General features: G+C 40.1%; 1 protein-coding gene and 1 pseudogene across 1 annotated transcript; both read right to left on the bottom strand.

The window, feature by feature from the left end:
• Positions 1-849: 849 nt before the first annotated feature.
• LOC139412254 (guanylyl cyclase-activating protein 2-like) lies at positions 850-4,428 on the bottom strand (annotated as a pseudogene).
• A 6,034-nt stretch (positions 4,429-10,462) lies between these two features.
• LOC139412253 (guanylyl cyclase-activating protein 2-like) lies at positions 10,463-15,226 on the bottom strand. The gene is made up of 4 exons (XM_071159093.1): positions 14,972-15,226; positions 12,640-12,789; positions 11,612-11,708; positions 10,463-11,010 (listed from the first exon to the last, which is right to left on the bottom strand). Exons 1-4 carry the CDS (start codon positions 15,161-15,163, stop codon positions 10,889-10,891), a joined length of 561 nt encoding a protein of 186 aa, XP_071015194.1. The 5' UTR covers positions 15,164-15,226; the 3' UTR covers positions 10,463-10,888.
• Between the last annotated feature and the right edge of the window lie 837 nt (positions 15,227-16,063).

The raw sequence follows: 16,063 nt of genomic DNA, 5'->3' as shown, positions 1-16,063 counted from the left end.
GAGGACGAGGTATATCATCTTTATAAGTACAGTATGTGTAGCCCTTCATATATACAGTGAGTCATTGGTGTAGTCCAGGGATGGGCAACTTTGATGATGGGGGGGCACAAAGAAATCTGAGCTCATCATGCAACAATTGGCTGTTGAGACTGTTCTGTTATCTGTTTTATTTTATTAATTGTAATTCACTACAAAGCTGTATTCTGTTTTGGGGGGGGAATTGATCTAAGGGCCTTCAAAAGGGGGTCAGTTGCCCATCCCCGGTGTTAATTTTTTTTATTTAACCTTTATTTTTAAAAAATTAACACCGGGGATGGGCAACTGTCGACTAGGCCTTTTGAAGGCCCTTGGATCAATTCCCCCTCAAAAACAAGTCAGTTAAGAACAAATTCTAATTTACCATGACGGCCTACACCGGCCAAACACGGACGACGTTGAGCCAATTGTGCACCGCTCTTTTGGATCCCAATCACGGCCGGTTGTGATACAGCCTGGATTCGAACCAGTGAAATGCAGTTCCTTAGATCGCTGCGCCACTTGGGAGCTTATCTAGGTTTCTAGGGTCCAACTTTGAAGGTTTATTTTTGTTTTATTTTTGAATTTTTACCCTCTTTTCTCCCCAATTTCGTGGTATCCAATTGTTAGTAGTTACTATCTTGTCTCATCGCTACAACTCCCATAAGGGCTCAGGAGAGACGATATGGCACCATGTGTTTTGTTAATAGCTCTGTCCTTTGTCCATATCAATATATTGTCTATATATCTTACAAATATCATTGTAGGAATCCAATCCCTTGAAGGTCACTTGTTGTTCTTCCTCTGCAGTTCTTCCTCCACATTATTCCTCTGCTATTCTAGGAACCACCCACAGGGCCTTATGTCCAGCTGAAGCTGGTCCAGCACCCACTGGTCCTTCTGAGCCCCATCCAGGAACTCCTCCAGGGAAATCTGGCCTGAAAACGGGAGAGATAGAGAATGAAAGGAATACCTGTATATATGTGTGTATAGATATATAGTGTACATATATACCGTATACACAATCAGTTTATCAGTACCAGTTTATTAGGTACACCACCCAGGTCACAAAAATGGTACGCTCCTACAGACTTTGAGTCACGTGGTCATGGCTTGCTATATAAAGCAGGCAGACAGGCATCAGGTTATTGTTTGATTGAACATTAGAATGGGCAAAACAAGTGACCTAAGCGACTTTGAGCGTGGTATGATCGTCGGCGCCAGGCACGCCGGTTCCAGTATCTCAGAAACGGACAGCCTCCTGGGCTTTTCACGCACAACAGTGTCTAAGGTTTACCAAGAATTGTGCGAAAAACAACCAGTTAGTGGCAATCATGTGGGCGAAAACAGCTTGTTGATGAGAAGTCGAAGGAGAATGGCATGAATCGTGCAAGCTAAAAGGCAGGCCACAAACAGGCAAATAACGGCACAGTACAACAGTGGTGTGCAGAACGGTCCTTGTCACGGATGGGCTACTGCAGCAGATGACCACACCGGGTTCTACTGCTATCAGCTAATAACAAGAAGAAGCTCCAGTGGACACGCCATCACTGGACAATTGAGGAGTGGAAAAACTTTGCCTAGTCCGATGAATCCATCATGCTGATGCTACAGGAACAGGGATCAGGATTTGGCGTAAGGATTTGGCGTAAGCAGCATGAGTCCATGGCCCCATCCTGCGCTGGTGTCAATGGTACAGGCTGGTGGCAGTGGTGTAATGGTGTGGGGAATGTTTTCCTGGCACATGTTAGGTCCCTTAGTACCGATTGAGCAATGTTTCCATGCCCTGAAGAATTCAGGCTGTTCTGGAGGCAAAGGGGGATCCGACCCAGTACTAGATGGGTGTACCTAATACTCCAATGCTTCCCACAGTTGTGTCAAGTTGGCTGGATGTCCTTTGGGTGGTGGACCATTCTTCATACACGGGAAACCGCTGAGCTTGAAAAACCCAGCAGGGTTGCAGATTTTGACACAATCCATATCTCAATTATCTCAAGGCTTAACCATCTTTCTTTAACCAGTCTCCTTCCCTTCATCTACATTGATTGAAGTTGATTTAACAAGTGACATCCAAAAGGAATCATAGACTGACCAGGTGAAAGCTATGTTATGAAAAGAGCAAGTGTTCTTAATGTTTTGTACACTCAGTTTATATATACAGTCGGTACCTTAATGATTGACACCCTCGATAAAAGTGAGCAAAAATTACTGTATAAAATAAATATTTCAAATACTGAGCTAGATTGTATGCTAGAGAACATTTTGTAAATTGTATTATTTTAATACAATTGCTCAGAGAAAGCAATTTTGTTTAACAAGCAATATTCTTTTCTCAACAAGGTAGGGGTCTTACTTATTCACACCCCTGTTTTCAAAACCTTTCAATACCTCATCTTTGAGAGGATAACGCTATTGTCTTTTTCAATAACAAAAACTATGAGTTGGAGAACATATTGGGAAGGATCTTAGACCATTCCTCCATACAGAATCCTTTCAGATCCTTGACATCCTTCTGTCTGTGCTTATGGACTGCCCTCTTCAATTCAAACCACAGGATGTCAATGGGGTTCAAGTCCGGAGACCTTAACGTTCCCCAGGACCAGTAGGGATGAGGTATTTTCTGCAGATGCATTGTACTTTCGAAGGCAAAACCCTCCGCTGGTGAGCGAGGTCAAATACCTCTATTTTCGTGTCATATGACTATTAGCACCGGTTCCGATCCAAGCACCAATGCCGTTCAGCAAACTTCTGGTGGTGCTATGGTCAGATGCCATGAAAATAGAGCTCTTAGACCACGCACACCAATGGTGGGCACAAATGTTTGCGCTCTCGTCATCTCAACATTGCTGGCTCTGCGCATATACCATCATTTGCAGAGCTGAAATGTTTTAGTATTTCCTTACTACACCCACAATGTAATGAGTGGATTGCACAAATACAGGCCTACCCAGATACTACATTTCTATTGATAGACAGACACCTCCCACCTTACCATCTTTATTCTTATCCACTAGGTCAAAGATCCGGTCAGTGATTTGATCAGGGATCAGGTTCTCCGTTTCAGATGGGTTCCCAGGCCTCTTGATATTGTAGATGATCTGCAGAGAGAGGAAGACATGATAACATGTATTTACTATGGTGAGTGGAAGCAGGGTACATACACACATTTTGTCTAGATTGAAGCAGATGATGGTACACTACACACAAAGGTGTTTTTAATGGCTCAATATGCTGCATGTCATATCATATCAAATGTATAGTGTCATATCCCTACATATAATTTGGCTTGCTGGTTATATGGTTTTGGTATGCACAGTTCATTAAAAAGGAGTACAATTAGCATGGGAAAATGTTGAGGCATCTCAATTTGATGAGAGGATCATACACAGTATATTGTTTACATACATCACGTTCAGAAAGGATCTCTGGCAGCATACACCGCTGTTTAGCTTCAGGGTACTTCAAAATAATAAGAAAGAAACCACATCTAAACATGAAACCCCTATTCACTTACTTTGACAACTTGTTTTAGCTCCTTTTTGTCAAGGTGTCCGTTTCCATCTCTGTCATAAAATTTGAAAGAAGACCTCAGTCGGTCCTCGAGCTTTCCTCTAAGAACGAGGTGCACTGCTGCCACATACCCCATAAAGTCTAGTGTGTTGTCCTATGGACAAAATAAATAAATCATTTTAGAGGGAAAAACAAGGAATTAAATAAACTAAACACCAATGAATGTGATGTAGGTGAGGATCTCTGTGTGACGTTGTTACACAGTTGAGCGTTTCAGCACCAAGGACAGCGCGCGGGGATATCCAAAACAGAATCTGCGTAGAAGCCAGGGCAGACGTTTACATTTTAGTCATTTATATTTGAGCCACTTATCCAGAGCAACTTGCAGTTGCAATAAGGGTTAAGTGCCTTGCTCAAGGGCACATAAACATATATATCACCGGCTCAGGGATTGAACCAGGCTAGCGACCTTTCGGTTACTGGTCCAAAGCTCTTAACAGCTAGGCTACCTGCTTACCTTTAATTCATATCTTTAATGTTGTGTTTCTCTAGGCTATATAACCAAGATATTATCACAATTAATGACTCGTTTTATAATATACAACTGTCTCAGCTTCTGACAAAGTCTACTAGCCTACTGATGTCCATGATCCCTTCCTCTGAAAATACTTAGCTTAATAAATCAGTACAAAGGTACCTAAAAACGTACATGGTTTGCATCAAACGATCGAAACACATTGTCCATGTATGCGGAATCCTCTATCAAATCGCTGTTAATTCCAGATTTTCTTGAATTTGTGTAAATGCAGGTTGCCACTGGGACACTCGCTGGCGAACTTTCGGTAGAGTTCCTGGATATGTGAGGGCCACCTCGTCGTCTAGCTCACTGTGCGACTGACCCATGGTTGAGCAGATCCAAGTCCTTTAAAGATTAGTCTATGAAGTTTCAATTAATAACTTGAATTGATTTCAATCGATGGTAAAGTCATCTACCACAGCCATTAATTCAACACGCTCAGAGACCACACACCAGGTTTGCGCTATTTTAGATCCGTTATAAAGCAATCCAATCAAGACAGGTGGGAACAAATCAAGATGCATCAAGCGTCAAAACCCGTGTTTATTTATCCGTTATTTTACCAGGTAAGTTGACTGAGAACACGTTCTCATTTGCAGCAATGACCTGGGGAATAGTTACAGGGGATTAATGAGCCAATTGTAAACTGGGGATTATTAGGTGACCGTGATGGTTGGAGGGCCAGATTGGGAATTTAGTCAGGACTCCGGGGTTAACACCCCTACTCTTACGATAAGTGCCATGGGATCTTTAATGACCTCAGAACACCCGTTTAACGTCCCATCCAAAAGACAGCACCTTACAGTGGCCCCATTCACTGCCCTGGGGGATTGGGATTTTTTTTTAGACCAGAGGAAAGAGTGCCTCCTACTGGCCCTCCAACACCACTTCCAGCAGCATCTGGTCTCCCATCCAGGAACTGACCAGGACCAACACTGCTTAGCTTCAGAAGCAAGCCATCAGTGGTATGCAGGGTGGTATGCTGCTGGCAAGATAAGGTACTATTCCATTCTTTGGATATTTGAGGGGATTATTTAACAATTCACCAATATTAATGACTGGTGAAGTCAACCGATGACCCTCCACACTGAAAAGGGTTATACCTAGAACCAAAAGGGTTATACCTAGAACCAAAAGGGTTATACCTAGAACCAAAATGATTCTATCTGGAACCAAAAAGGGTTCTTCAAAGGGTTGTCTTATCGGGACAGCTGAATAACCCTTTTCTAAGAGGGTATAGCTACTCAGACCACAAAGTCTAAGTCATTTAATTAGCCTCATGTTGCCCACTCCACATTTGCCTCTGCTCTTTATCAGACAAGTCACCAAAGCTAACATGAAGTTTCATTTGCTTGGTATTTATTCAACCTTAGTTTAAATCCAGGACAGTCTCATTGGAATACATATATTTTGCAAGAGCGACCTGAGTAGATTCATGTTTAAGCATATGGATATATTCCTTAAACACTGAATACCACATGCCAATGACCTGGTATGTGGGTAAATAGCTAGGATTAATTGAGTGTATTCATTCATTAAACAATTTGAGATGACTGAATAGCCTAAACAAGCACTTTGTATATGTGTTTCAGAGCGTTTGCCTGTAGTTAATATATTAATTGACTTAGTGGATTGAATTAACTTCAGGTGTGTGTCCCAGGTCACGGTGTAACTCATACCTGTGCTCACTGATACATGAACAAGGCAAAGCCTGCAACTTTACATTCCAGAAAAACAAATGTGAAGTAGTCATTAGATCCCACATTCGCATTTAGCAGCGACACTGAACAAAAATTGTGTGTGTGTGTGTGTGTGTGTGTGTGTGTGTGTGTGTGTTGTGTAATAATTAGCCTTAGCTGTGAAATCCAGTTAAAGTATTAACTGAACACTCACCTTTCACCGTCTTATCAACCTACTGTAGTCTGACCCCAAGAGGACAGTTAACCTCAGGGGAATCAATCACCTAAAAAAACAGACTGGGGGTGAACGGACGGACGGATGGAAAAGGCATACAGAGGTGTCTCACAACACATGTTGCATAAGGAAGTGTGTGTGCATGCGTGTCTGTGTGTGTGTGTTAGGAGGATACATCCCTTCATTAATTGCACAGGGGATGAATTATATGAATAAAATGGAATGTGGTCATCAAAAACCTACAGGTGACCTAAATCCACTTTATACATACAGCCCTAAACATATGGAGAAAGAGACATACAGCAGAGAATCCGTATAACACATGGATAAAGAGACATACGACAGAGAATCCGTATAACATATGGATAAAGAGACATACGACAGAGAATCCGTATAACATATGGATAAAGAGACATACGACAGAGAATCCGTATAACATATGGATAAAAAGACATACAGCAGAGAATCCGTATAACACATGGATAAAGAGACATACGACAGAGAATCCGTATAACATATGGATAAAGAGACATACGACAGAGAATCCGTATAACATATGGAGAAAGAGACATACAGCAGAGAATCCGTATAACACATGGATAAAGAGACATACGACAGAGAATCCGTATAACATATGGATAAAGAGACATACGACAGAGAATCCGTATAACATATGGATAAAGAGACATACGACAGAGAATCCGTATAACATATGGATAGAGAGACATACAGCAGAGAATCCGTATAACATATGGATAAAGAGACATACAGCAGAGAATCCGTATAACATATGGATAAAGAGACATACAGCAGAGAATCCGTATAACATATGGATAGAGAGATACTGCAGAGAATCCGTATAACATATGGATAGAGAGACATACGACAGAGAATCCGTATAACATATGGATAAAGAGACATACAGCAGAGAATCCGTATAACATATGGATAGAGAGACATACGACAGAGAATCCGTATAACATATGGATAAAGAGAGACATACTGGAGAGAATCCGTATAACATATGGATAAAGAGACATACGACAGAGAATCCGTATAAAACTACATTGTAATACAGTAAGTCATCACAGGTCCACAATACAGTGCATCTGGAGCGTCTAAAAGGTTCACAGTGAATGTACTGTACACACATTGGAGAGCATAGAGAAGACCGCTCATGAACCCTGGACACTCTCTCACTTCCCCTCTTTCTCACTCTTCCATCCTCACAGTGAATATACTGTACACACATTGGAGAGCATAGAGAAGACCGCTCATGAACCCTGGACACTCTCTCACTTCCCCTCTTTCTCACTCTTCCATCCTCACAGAGAATCAGACAGCTGGGTGTGATTTCTTGTTATAAAACAGGTAGTTTGGATCCTGGATGCTGATTGGATCCTGGATGCTGATTGCTCGGTATTTGTATGCATGTTGTGACCCTTTTTTTAAAAGCAGTAAGGCACGTGACACTACACTATCATGAATATAGTCCCAGGTAAATGGGTTGAAAGGCCTTCTACTAGCACTATCATGACACAAGGCAAGAACCAGATGCAGACACAGGAGGAAGATGGTTGGCGTTTAAGATGTTTAATAATCCAAAAGGAGTAGGCAAGAGAATGGTCGTGGACAGGCAAAAGATCAAAACCAGTTCAGAGTCCAGGAGGTACAGAGTGGCAGACAGGCTCGAGGTCAAGGGAGGTAGAATAGTCATGCAGGTCGGTACAGAGTCGAGAAACAGCCAAGGGACAAAACCAGGAGGACTAGAAATAGCAAATAGCAAAGGCAGGAGAACAGGAAAAACAGCTGGTTGACTTGGAAACATACAAGACGAACTGGCCCAGAGAGACAGGAATCACAGGGATAAATACACTGGCCCAGAGAGACAGGAAACACAGGGATAAATACACTGGCCCAGAGAGACAAGAAACACAGGGATAAATACACTGGCCCAGAGAAACAGGAAACACAGGGATAAATACACTGGCCCAGAGAGACAAGAAACACAGGGATAAATACACTCGCACAGAGAGACAGGAAACACAGGGATAAATACACTGGCCCAGAGAGACAGGAAACACAGGGATAAATACACTGGGGAAAACAAGTGACACCTGGAGGGGTTGGAGACAATAACAAGGACAGGTGAAACAGATCAGGGTGTGACAAGTACATCAAGATGAACAACGGCATTTACCTGTGACTATATTCATGATATAGCATGGACTCTTGTGCCTTACTGTTTGAACAAACCTCTGTTCTGAGACAACGATGCCTTGTGCATAGAAATGTTGTGTATCACAGTATCATGTAACAGAGTGGAGCAAGAGTTCAAAACAATGGTCCTCTTGAATGTGTGTTTTCAGCTGAGCCAATCTTCTAGCTGCACTCTGACTATTGATTTGGACATATAACCTGCATAATACCCTAGGGTGGTAGGTTACATGAAGACCAATGCTGGGAACCGTTGTCATGGATGCAAGGAGGTTTTTCCATTGGGACACCCCACCCAAGAAAATACTAGTGGAAAGCTTCTTTCTCCCTGAGGTATGCCTACATGGCTGGGTGGCTTTGCAAATCAAATCCAGTTTATTTGTCGTGTGCACAGGATACACTTGGTGTACATACACAGTACAAATAAATGCTTACTTACAGGTACACCTCTCAGCTATGCGACAACAATAAGCCTGTGGTTTATCGTGATGGGTGCATCGATTGTCAAATAAATGAACAAAGAATGGTTGCTATGGTGAGACCACTTAATGGGACATGCTTGCAGTAGATTAAACAAAATGGAAATATAGATATTTGGTGTAAATGTGTTGAATGCACATCATTCTATACAAAATTCTACATTTTTTGTATGAGGATTGTTCTATCTAGAATGATCTGTTGTGTTATCTTTTAGTCATTACTTGGATCAAATATCACAGCACTTGCTTCTCAGCCAAGGGAGTGGGCTCACTCACAATTTTGCCTAAGAACACAGCCATGAATAAAGAATGGTACCAACACATCCTCAGAGAGCAACTTCTCCCGGCCATCCAGGAACAGTTTGGTGACGAACTATGCCTTTTCCAGCATGATAGAGCACCTTGCCATAAGGCAAAAGTGATAACTAAGTGGCTCGGGGAACAAAACATAAATATTTTGAGTCCATGGCCAGGAAACTCCCCAGACCTTAAACCCATTGAGAACTTGTGGTCAATCCTCAAGAGGTGGGTGGACAAACAAAAACCCACAAATTCTGACAAACTCCAAGCATTGATTATGCAAGAATGGGCCAGAGGTTAATTGAAAGCATGCCAGGGCGGATTGCAGAGGTCTTGAAAAAGAAGGGTCAACACTGCAAATATTGACTCTTTGCATCAACTTCATGTAATTGTCAATAAAAGCCTTTGACACTTATGAAATGCTTGTAATTATACTTCAGTATTCCATAGTAACATCTGACAAAAATATCTAAAGACACTGAAGCAGCAAACTTTGTGAAAATTAATATTTGTGTCATTTTCAAAACTTTTGGTCACGACTGTAGCCAACAGTTTGGTTCACAGTTTAAACTCTGCTGATATTTAAAGGTTATGAAAGCTTTTTTTGTGATGCCTCATTGTTTTTGAAAGGATTTGAAGTACTTGACATTGAATAATATAACATATCCCCATTCTAAGTTCTGTTGGGGAATAATCAGAATTGGTTGGTAACATAGGTAAGATGTTTTATATTCATCATACTTCTCATCAGAATGTTATTTTTGTATAATACTGTGGCATGGTTGCAGTATCTGTTCTATGTCAAGACTAAGTTGTTTGGGCCGGAGAGAGGGGAGAGGTCAAGCGTGTATCTCTTGGCTCCACAATGTCTGTGTGCCAGTCAGTGTGTCTCTGTGATCTTGTCAAGATAGGATGGATTTGATATATGCCTGTTGATATGGTGGATTGGTTTATGGTTTTGGGTTTGAGTAAGGAGACAAAGCTGAACGATTTATTATGTCTATGTTGTCTGACTATGTGTGTTTTTTGCTATTAAAGGATCTCAGCTGCAATGTGTAAGGGGCTCTCAGAGAATTCATTGATAGACACTGAATTGATCTGAGAAGTCACAGGGTTGTGATAGAGCTCATATAATTAAAAATGGACTTTGTGATAACAAACTCTGACTTGTGTGTGGTTTGCTCCCATGATTTGGTAAATAGAGGAAATTTCCACGACAGTTCTCTGATGTGATATAAATTCCTTAAACATAATAGGTCAAATAAATATAGGTAACATAACATGATATATCACATTTAGGTTACTAACGGTATGATATTTGCATTGATATAATGTTTTGAAATATTACTTCGTACTTGAAAGTATAAGGTTGGAAATAATTATTTTGATTATATAAAATTATTAATATGATAATTTCATAACCATCGTCACAATATTACTGAGTATAGAATTCCATAATTTTTTACATTTGAATGCAATGTAAATACTCAAACTGCGGATAGTGACCCTGTGTAATATCATATCACACAATATGACCTTTGAACTCTGTTTGAAATCTACCAGAGTTCCAGTGATCTATGACAGTCATGTGCTGAATGAGACTCCATCCTGTCAGCTGGTCCCAACTCAAAAAGAGAACGCCTGTTGTTCCGACACATCAATGTGCATGGACAGCATGTTAAAAGAACAACTACAAGAAGTGATACGGAGGAAAGTGCTCCATGTCTATGCCTGAACCACCACAAGCAAACATGGAGGCAGAGCCAGATCTTTAGGCCCAAGGCATCAGGTTTCTTGTGAGAAAAAGGCAAAACTCAGATGCCATTTGAGGGACACAACCCCTCTCTGTGTAGATGGGAGAGCCTGTTTGGAAGGCTCAGGTCATTTTTACACAGTTCTGCATGACCCAGCCACTAGCGTTGACGTCCAGCTTGAGCATATTCATGACCCACTCGTCCTTCTGGGCCCCCTCCATGAACTCAGTAAAGGAAATCTGGCCTGTAATAGAAGGAAAAATATATACATTTTGGTGGGCAATGATTCAAGATCTTTCTCAGGTTAAGGTTACTGACAACTCGGATGTAGTGCCAACTTAGTAAGAAAGTAGGAAGCCATTCATGCTTATTAAAAGTAGGAAGCCATTCAGGCTTATTAAAAGTAGGAAGCCATTCATGCTTATTAAAAGTAGGAAGCCATTCAGGCTTATTAAAAGCAGGAAGCCATTCAGGCATATTAAAAGTAGGAAGCCTTTCATGCTTATTAAAAATAAAACAACAAAAAGATGGCAAAACCTCCATCTTTCCTCTGTATAATGGGCCAGGTAGCACCTGACCATGAGGATGCAAGAGCAAAGTCCCCGTCAAATGGACCACCAATTAGCACTAGCATTACCTAATCCTGGTCATTACATCAGACTGACCAGTGTGTAAAGGCAGTGACAAAGGCATATTGTCTCTCGCTGATGGAAGATGGCATTACATGTAAGCCCTTAGAGAACAGATTGTTCATTGTGGTGGTTTGATGAAAGTACTGTATATTTGGTACAGATTTGAATGCATGTTCTGCCGTATATATGAATATATCTTAACCGGGCACTTACCATCATGATTCTGGTCGACCAGCTCAAAGATCCTGTCACAGACTTCATTAGGTGTCATGTTTATGGCAGTTGTATGAATTTTGATTTTGTAAATGATCTGCAATTGTATGAGATACATTTCATTACATACAGTGTGGTATTTGACAGAAGTGTTTTTTACACAGTTGTCCTATCTCAAATGGTATACATTTAAAAGGGTGTCAACATAAAAAGATGGGTTTATCCCATTGATGAAAAATCTAAAGTTGTATAAACTTTTATATGACAGAAATAATATTTTGTCTAGTGTTGTTTATCTGAGCTTAATTTACTGAGTTCACATAAGGTAACATTTAAGGCAGATGGGTAACAAAATTATAATATAATATATATATATCCTATATCATATCATCAGTGGGGTAACACATCTTTAGAAATGGAAAAACATTTTTTTTACATTGAAACAATACTGTGACATTAGGCCTTTTTAATTGACAAAGGAAAAAGATTGAGGTCCTATATATACAGTAAATACCAGAGCCGTGAACTCAGCTGACCTATAGGCATGGGGGCTGGTTCAGTTCAGAACCAGATAAGCTATAGGATCAGGGCTAGGTGTTCCCAAGAATAATTGGTATTAAAACCACTTGCTCCTCCCATCCTTTCATCCAATAACATGTACGAACGGAATTAGATTTGTGAAAACCCCAGTCATCCCACGTAGTCGCTTCTCCTGACCTGATCCTAATCCCTCACCTGATCCTAATCCCTCACCTGATCCCAATCCCTGACCTGCAGCATATGAAGGCACTGCTCTAATAGCATTAGTTTTATGCAATACCTGTATTATACAAGTATTATACAAGTTATACAATTTAGAAAACTTCAAACTGAGTATTGCAAATTATACTACCAAAATGTGTCCAGCTGTTCTTACCCTTAGAAAAGAAGGTGCATAGCCTAGCCTAACTGATCTACAACTACTAGTAGCCAACTGCAGGCCCAAGTCAATAGCATAATGCAGAGGAAGATTATGTGTAATTTCTTACCCGAATGAGGTTTTTCACCTCTTGTCGGTCTAACTTGCCATTCCCGTCCTTGTCGTAGATTTTAAAGGACCACTTTAACCTATCCTCAAGATTCCCTCGCAATATCAGGTGAAGAGCGGCCGTATACTCCATAAAATCCAACGTGTTATCCTGTGAAAACAATACATGGATTTATTGCATGTTTACCCTTTGAATGTATATTGATAACTGAAGCTAATGCAACTAAAGGGATTGTTCACAGGTGCTTCTACACCTGCATTGCTTGCTGTTTGGGGTTTTAGGCTGGGTTTCTGTACAGCACTTTGAGATATCAGCTGATGTACGAAGGGCTATATAAATACATTTGATTTGATTTGATTTGATTCACCCAAATTACAAAATTATGTCATGATACTGGTATTACCATTATTCGTGCATTATGTCCAAATCGAAAGTATCTCAAATTGATTGTGAAGCTCAGCAAAGTCATTTCTTCTGTGCCCTCAGAAAGGATTCACACCTCTTGACATTTTCCACATTTTGTTGTGTTACAGCCTGAATTTAAAATGGATTAAATTTAGATTTAGACACAATACCCCATAATGTCAAAGGGGAATCACATTTTTCCATATTTTTACTAATTCATTTTTTAAAAATCTGCTGAAATGTCTTGAGTCAATAAATATTCAACCCCTTTGTCATGGTTTGTCTAAATAAATTAAGGAGAAAAATGCTTAACAAGTCACATAATAAGTTGCAATAATAGTGTTTAACGTGATTTTTTAATGACTACCTCATCTCAGTACCCCACACATACAATTATCTGTAAGGTTCCTCAGTCGAGCAGTGAATTTCAAACACAGATTCAACCACAAAGACCAGGGAGGTTTTCCAATGCCTTGCAAAGAAGGGCACCTATTAGTAGATGGGTAAATATTTTAAAAGCAGACATTGAATATGGTGAAGTTATTAATTACACTTTGGATGGTGTAGCCTAGTGATTAGAAAGGTTGCTAGATCAATTCCCTGAGCTGACAAGGTAAAAATCAGTCATTCTGCCCCTGAACAAGGCAGTTAACCCACTGTTCCTAGGCCGTCATTGTAAAGAAGAATTTGTTCTTAACTGACTTGCCTAGTTAAATAAAGGTCAAATAAAAAATATGTAAAAAAAGCAATACACCCCGTCACTACAAAGATACAGGTGTCCTTCCTAACTCAGTTGCCGGAGATTAAGGAAACTGTTCAGGGATTTCATTATCAGGCTAATGGCGACTTTAAAATAGTTACAGGGTTATATAGGTTTGGTTTGAGGAAAAACTGAGGATGTATCTATTATGTTGTAGTTACTCCAAAATATTAACCTAATTGACAGAGTGAGAAGATGGAAGCCTGTACAGAATGAAAAATATTCCAAAACATGCATCCTGTTTGCAACAAGGCACTAAAGTAATACTGCAAAAAATGTCATGGGTATGCTTGTACTTGTTAAGGACTGGGAGTTTTTCAGGATAAAAAACATACAGAATGGAGCTAAGCACAAGCAAATTCCTAGAGGACAACATGTTTCAGTTTGCATTCTACCAGAAACTGGGAGATGAATTCACCTTTCTGCAGGCAACAACCTAAAAGACAAGGCCAAATCTGCCCTGGAGTTGCTTACCAAGATAGTGAATGTTCCTGAGTTGCCGAGTTACAGTTTGGACTTAAATCTGCTTGAAAATCTATTGCAAGACTTGAAAATGGTTGTCCAGCAATTATCAACAACATATTTGACAGAGCTTGACATTTTGAAAATAATAATGGACAAATATTGTACAATTCAGATGTGGAATGCTCTTAGAAACTTACCCAGAAACACTCACAGCTGTAATCGCTGCCAAGGGTGATTCTGACATGTATTGACTCAGGGGTGTGAATACGTATGTACATTAAATAGTTATATATCTGCAAACATTTCAAAACATTTAATTATGGGGTATTGTGTGTAGATGGGTGAGAGGAAATATATATGTAATCCATGTTGAATTCAGGCTGTAACACAACAAAATGTGGAATAAGTCAAAGGGTATGCATTCTTTCTGATGGCACTGTAGATGATTTGAATATGATGCACAACATTTTTTCATATCAGCACCATGAGATTAGCATTTGGAAACAGTGCCAGGGAAACTAAACCAAAGCATGGATTGCTGTCATACCTTGCCCATAGACTGCTTACAGTGTAAGGAAACCAACATTACATTTCGTAATTTGAGTGAACTGTCCCTTTAACAGCACAATGGATGAATGGAATGGATGACATTTTTTTAAACATTATTTCCTGATTGTAAATTGTTTTACCCCCTTCACTTACCCTGTTTGTGTCGAATGAATGGAAGACAGTCTCAATGTACAAAGTCTCTTCCTCGCAGCTGGCTGGTATACAAAAGATCCGTTTTAATTCATGTAGGTGCAAAGCCCCGCTCGGGCACTCCTTCATAAAAGCCATACACAGCTCCTGAATTTGCTCCAAATCCATCTCATCGTGGCTCTCTGCTTGACCCATTGTTGCAGTTCACTTTGATGGTAGAAAATATTTTCTACAAGAATTCAAGCAAATATAGTTCAACATAAAGGTTATAAGTTAAAGTCTGGCTACTACAAGTGGCTACCGAAGCATCTGCTGAAACGGTCCATCAAACTAAATGCCTTTACTCCACTTGTCAGATACCATGGCCTAATGGGGGACTGGACAGCGGTGTATATTTAACCTTTCAATCACATTAACTAAGAAATCTCTCAATCTTTTGCCAAAAGAAAGGTGAGCTGTCACCTGACCATTCAAGAGTGCATGTCCTAACATACTCCCTAGGCATGTCCTGACATACTCCCTAGGCATTTCCTGACATACTCCCTAGGCATTTCCTGACATACTCCCTAGGCATTTCCTGACATACTCCCTAGGCATTTCCTGACATACTCCCTAGGCATTTCCTGACATACTCCCTAGGCATTTCCTGACATACAGTGCCTTCAGAAAGTATTCAAACCCCTTGACTTTTTCCACATTTTGTTGTGGTACAGCTTGAATTTAAAATGGATTAAATATAAAGATGTTGTATCACTAGCTTACACTCTTAGAAAAAGGGTTCCAAAAGGGTTCTGCAGCTGTCCCCAAAAGGGTTCTACCTGGAACCAAAATAGTTATACCTGGAACCAAAAGGGGTTCTTCAAAGGGTTCTCCTATGGGTACAGCAAAATAACACTTTCTGGTTCCTGATAGCACCTTTTTGTACACACAATAACCCATAATGTTGAAGTGTAATTATTTTTTTTTACATTTTTACAAATGGATTAAAAATGAAAATCTGAAATGTCTTCAGTCAATAAGTATTCAAAGCCTTTCTTATGACAAGCCTAAATAAGTTCAAGAGTAATGTGCTTAACAAGTCACAAGTTTCATGGA

The sequence above is a fragment of the Oncorhynchus clarkii genome, chromosome 6 (genome assembly GCF_045791955.1).
Source record: "Oncorhynchus clarkii lewisi isolate Uvic-CL-2024 chromosome 6, UVic_Ocla_1.0, whole genome shotgun sequence".
In the NCBI taxonomy this organism is placed as follows: domain Eukaryota; kingdom Metazoa; phylum Chordata; class Actinopteri; order Salmoniformes; family Salmonidae; genus Oncorhynchus; species Oncorhynchus clarkii.
Note: the sequence above shows the minus strand (reverse complement) of the source record. Positions and strands in the feature narration are given on the sequence as shown.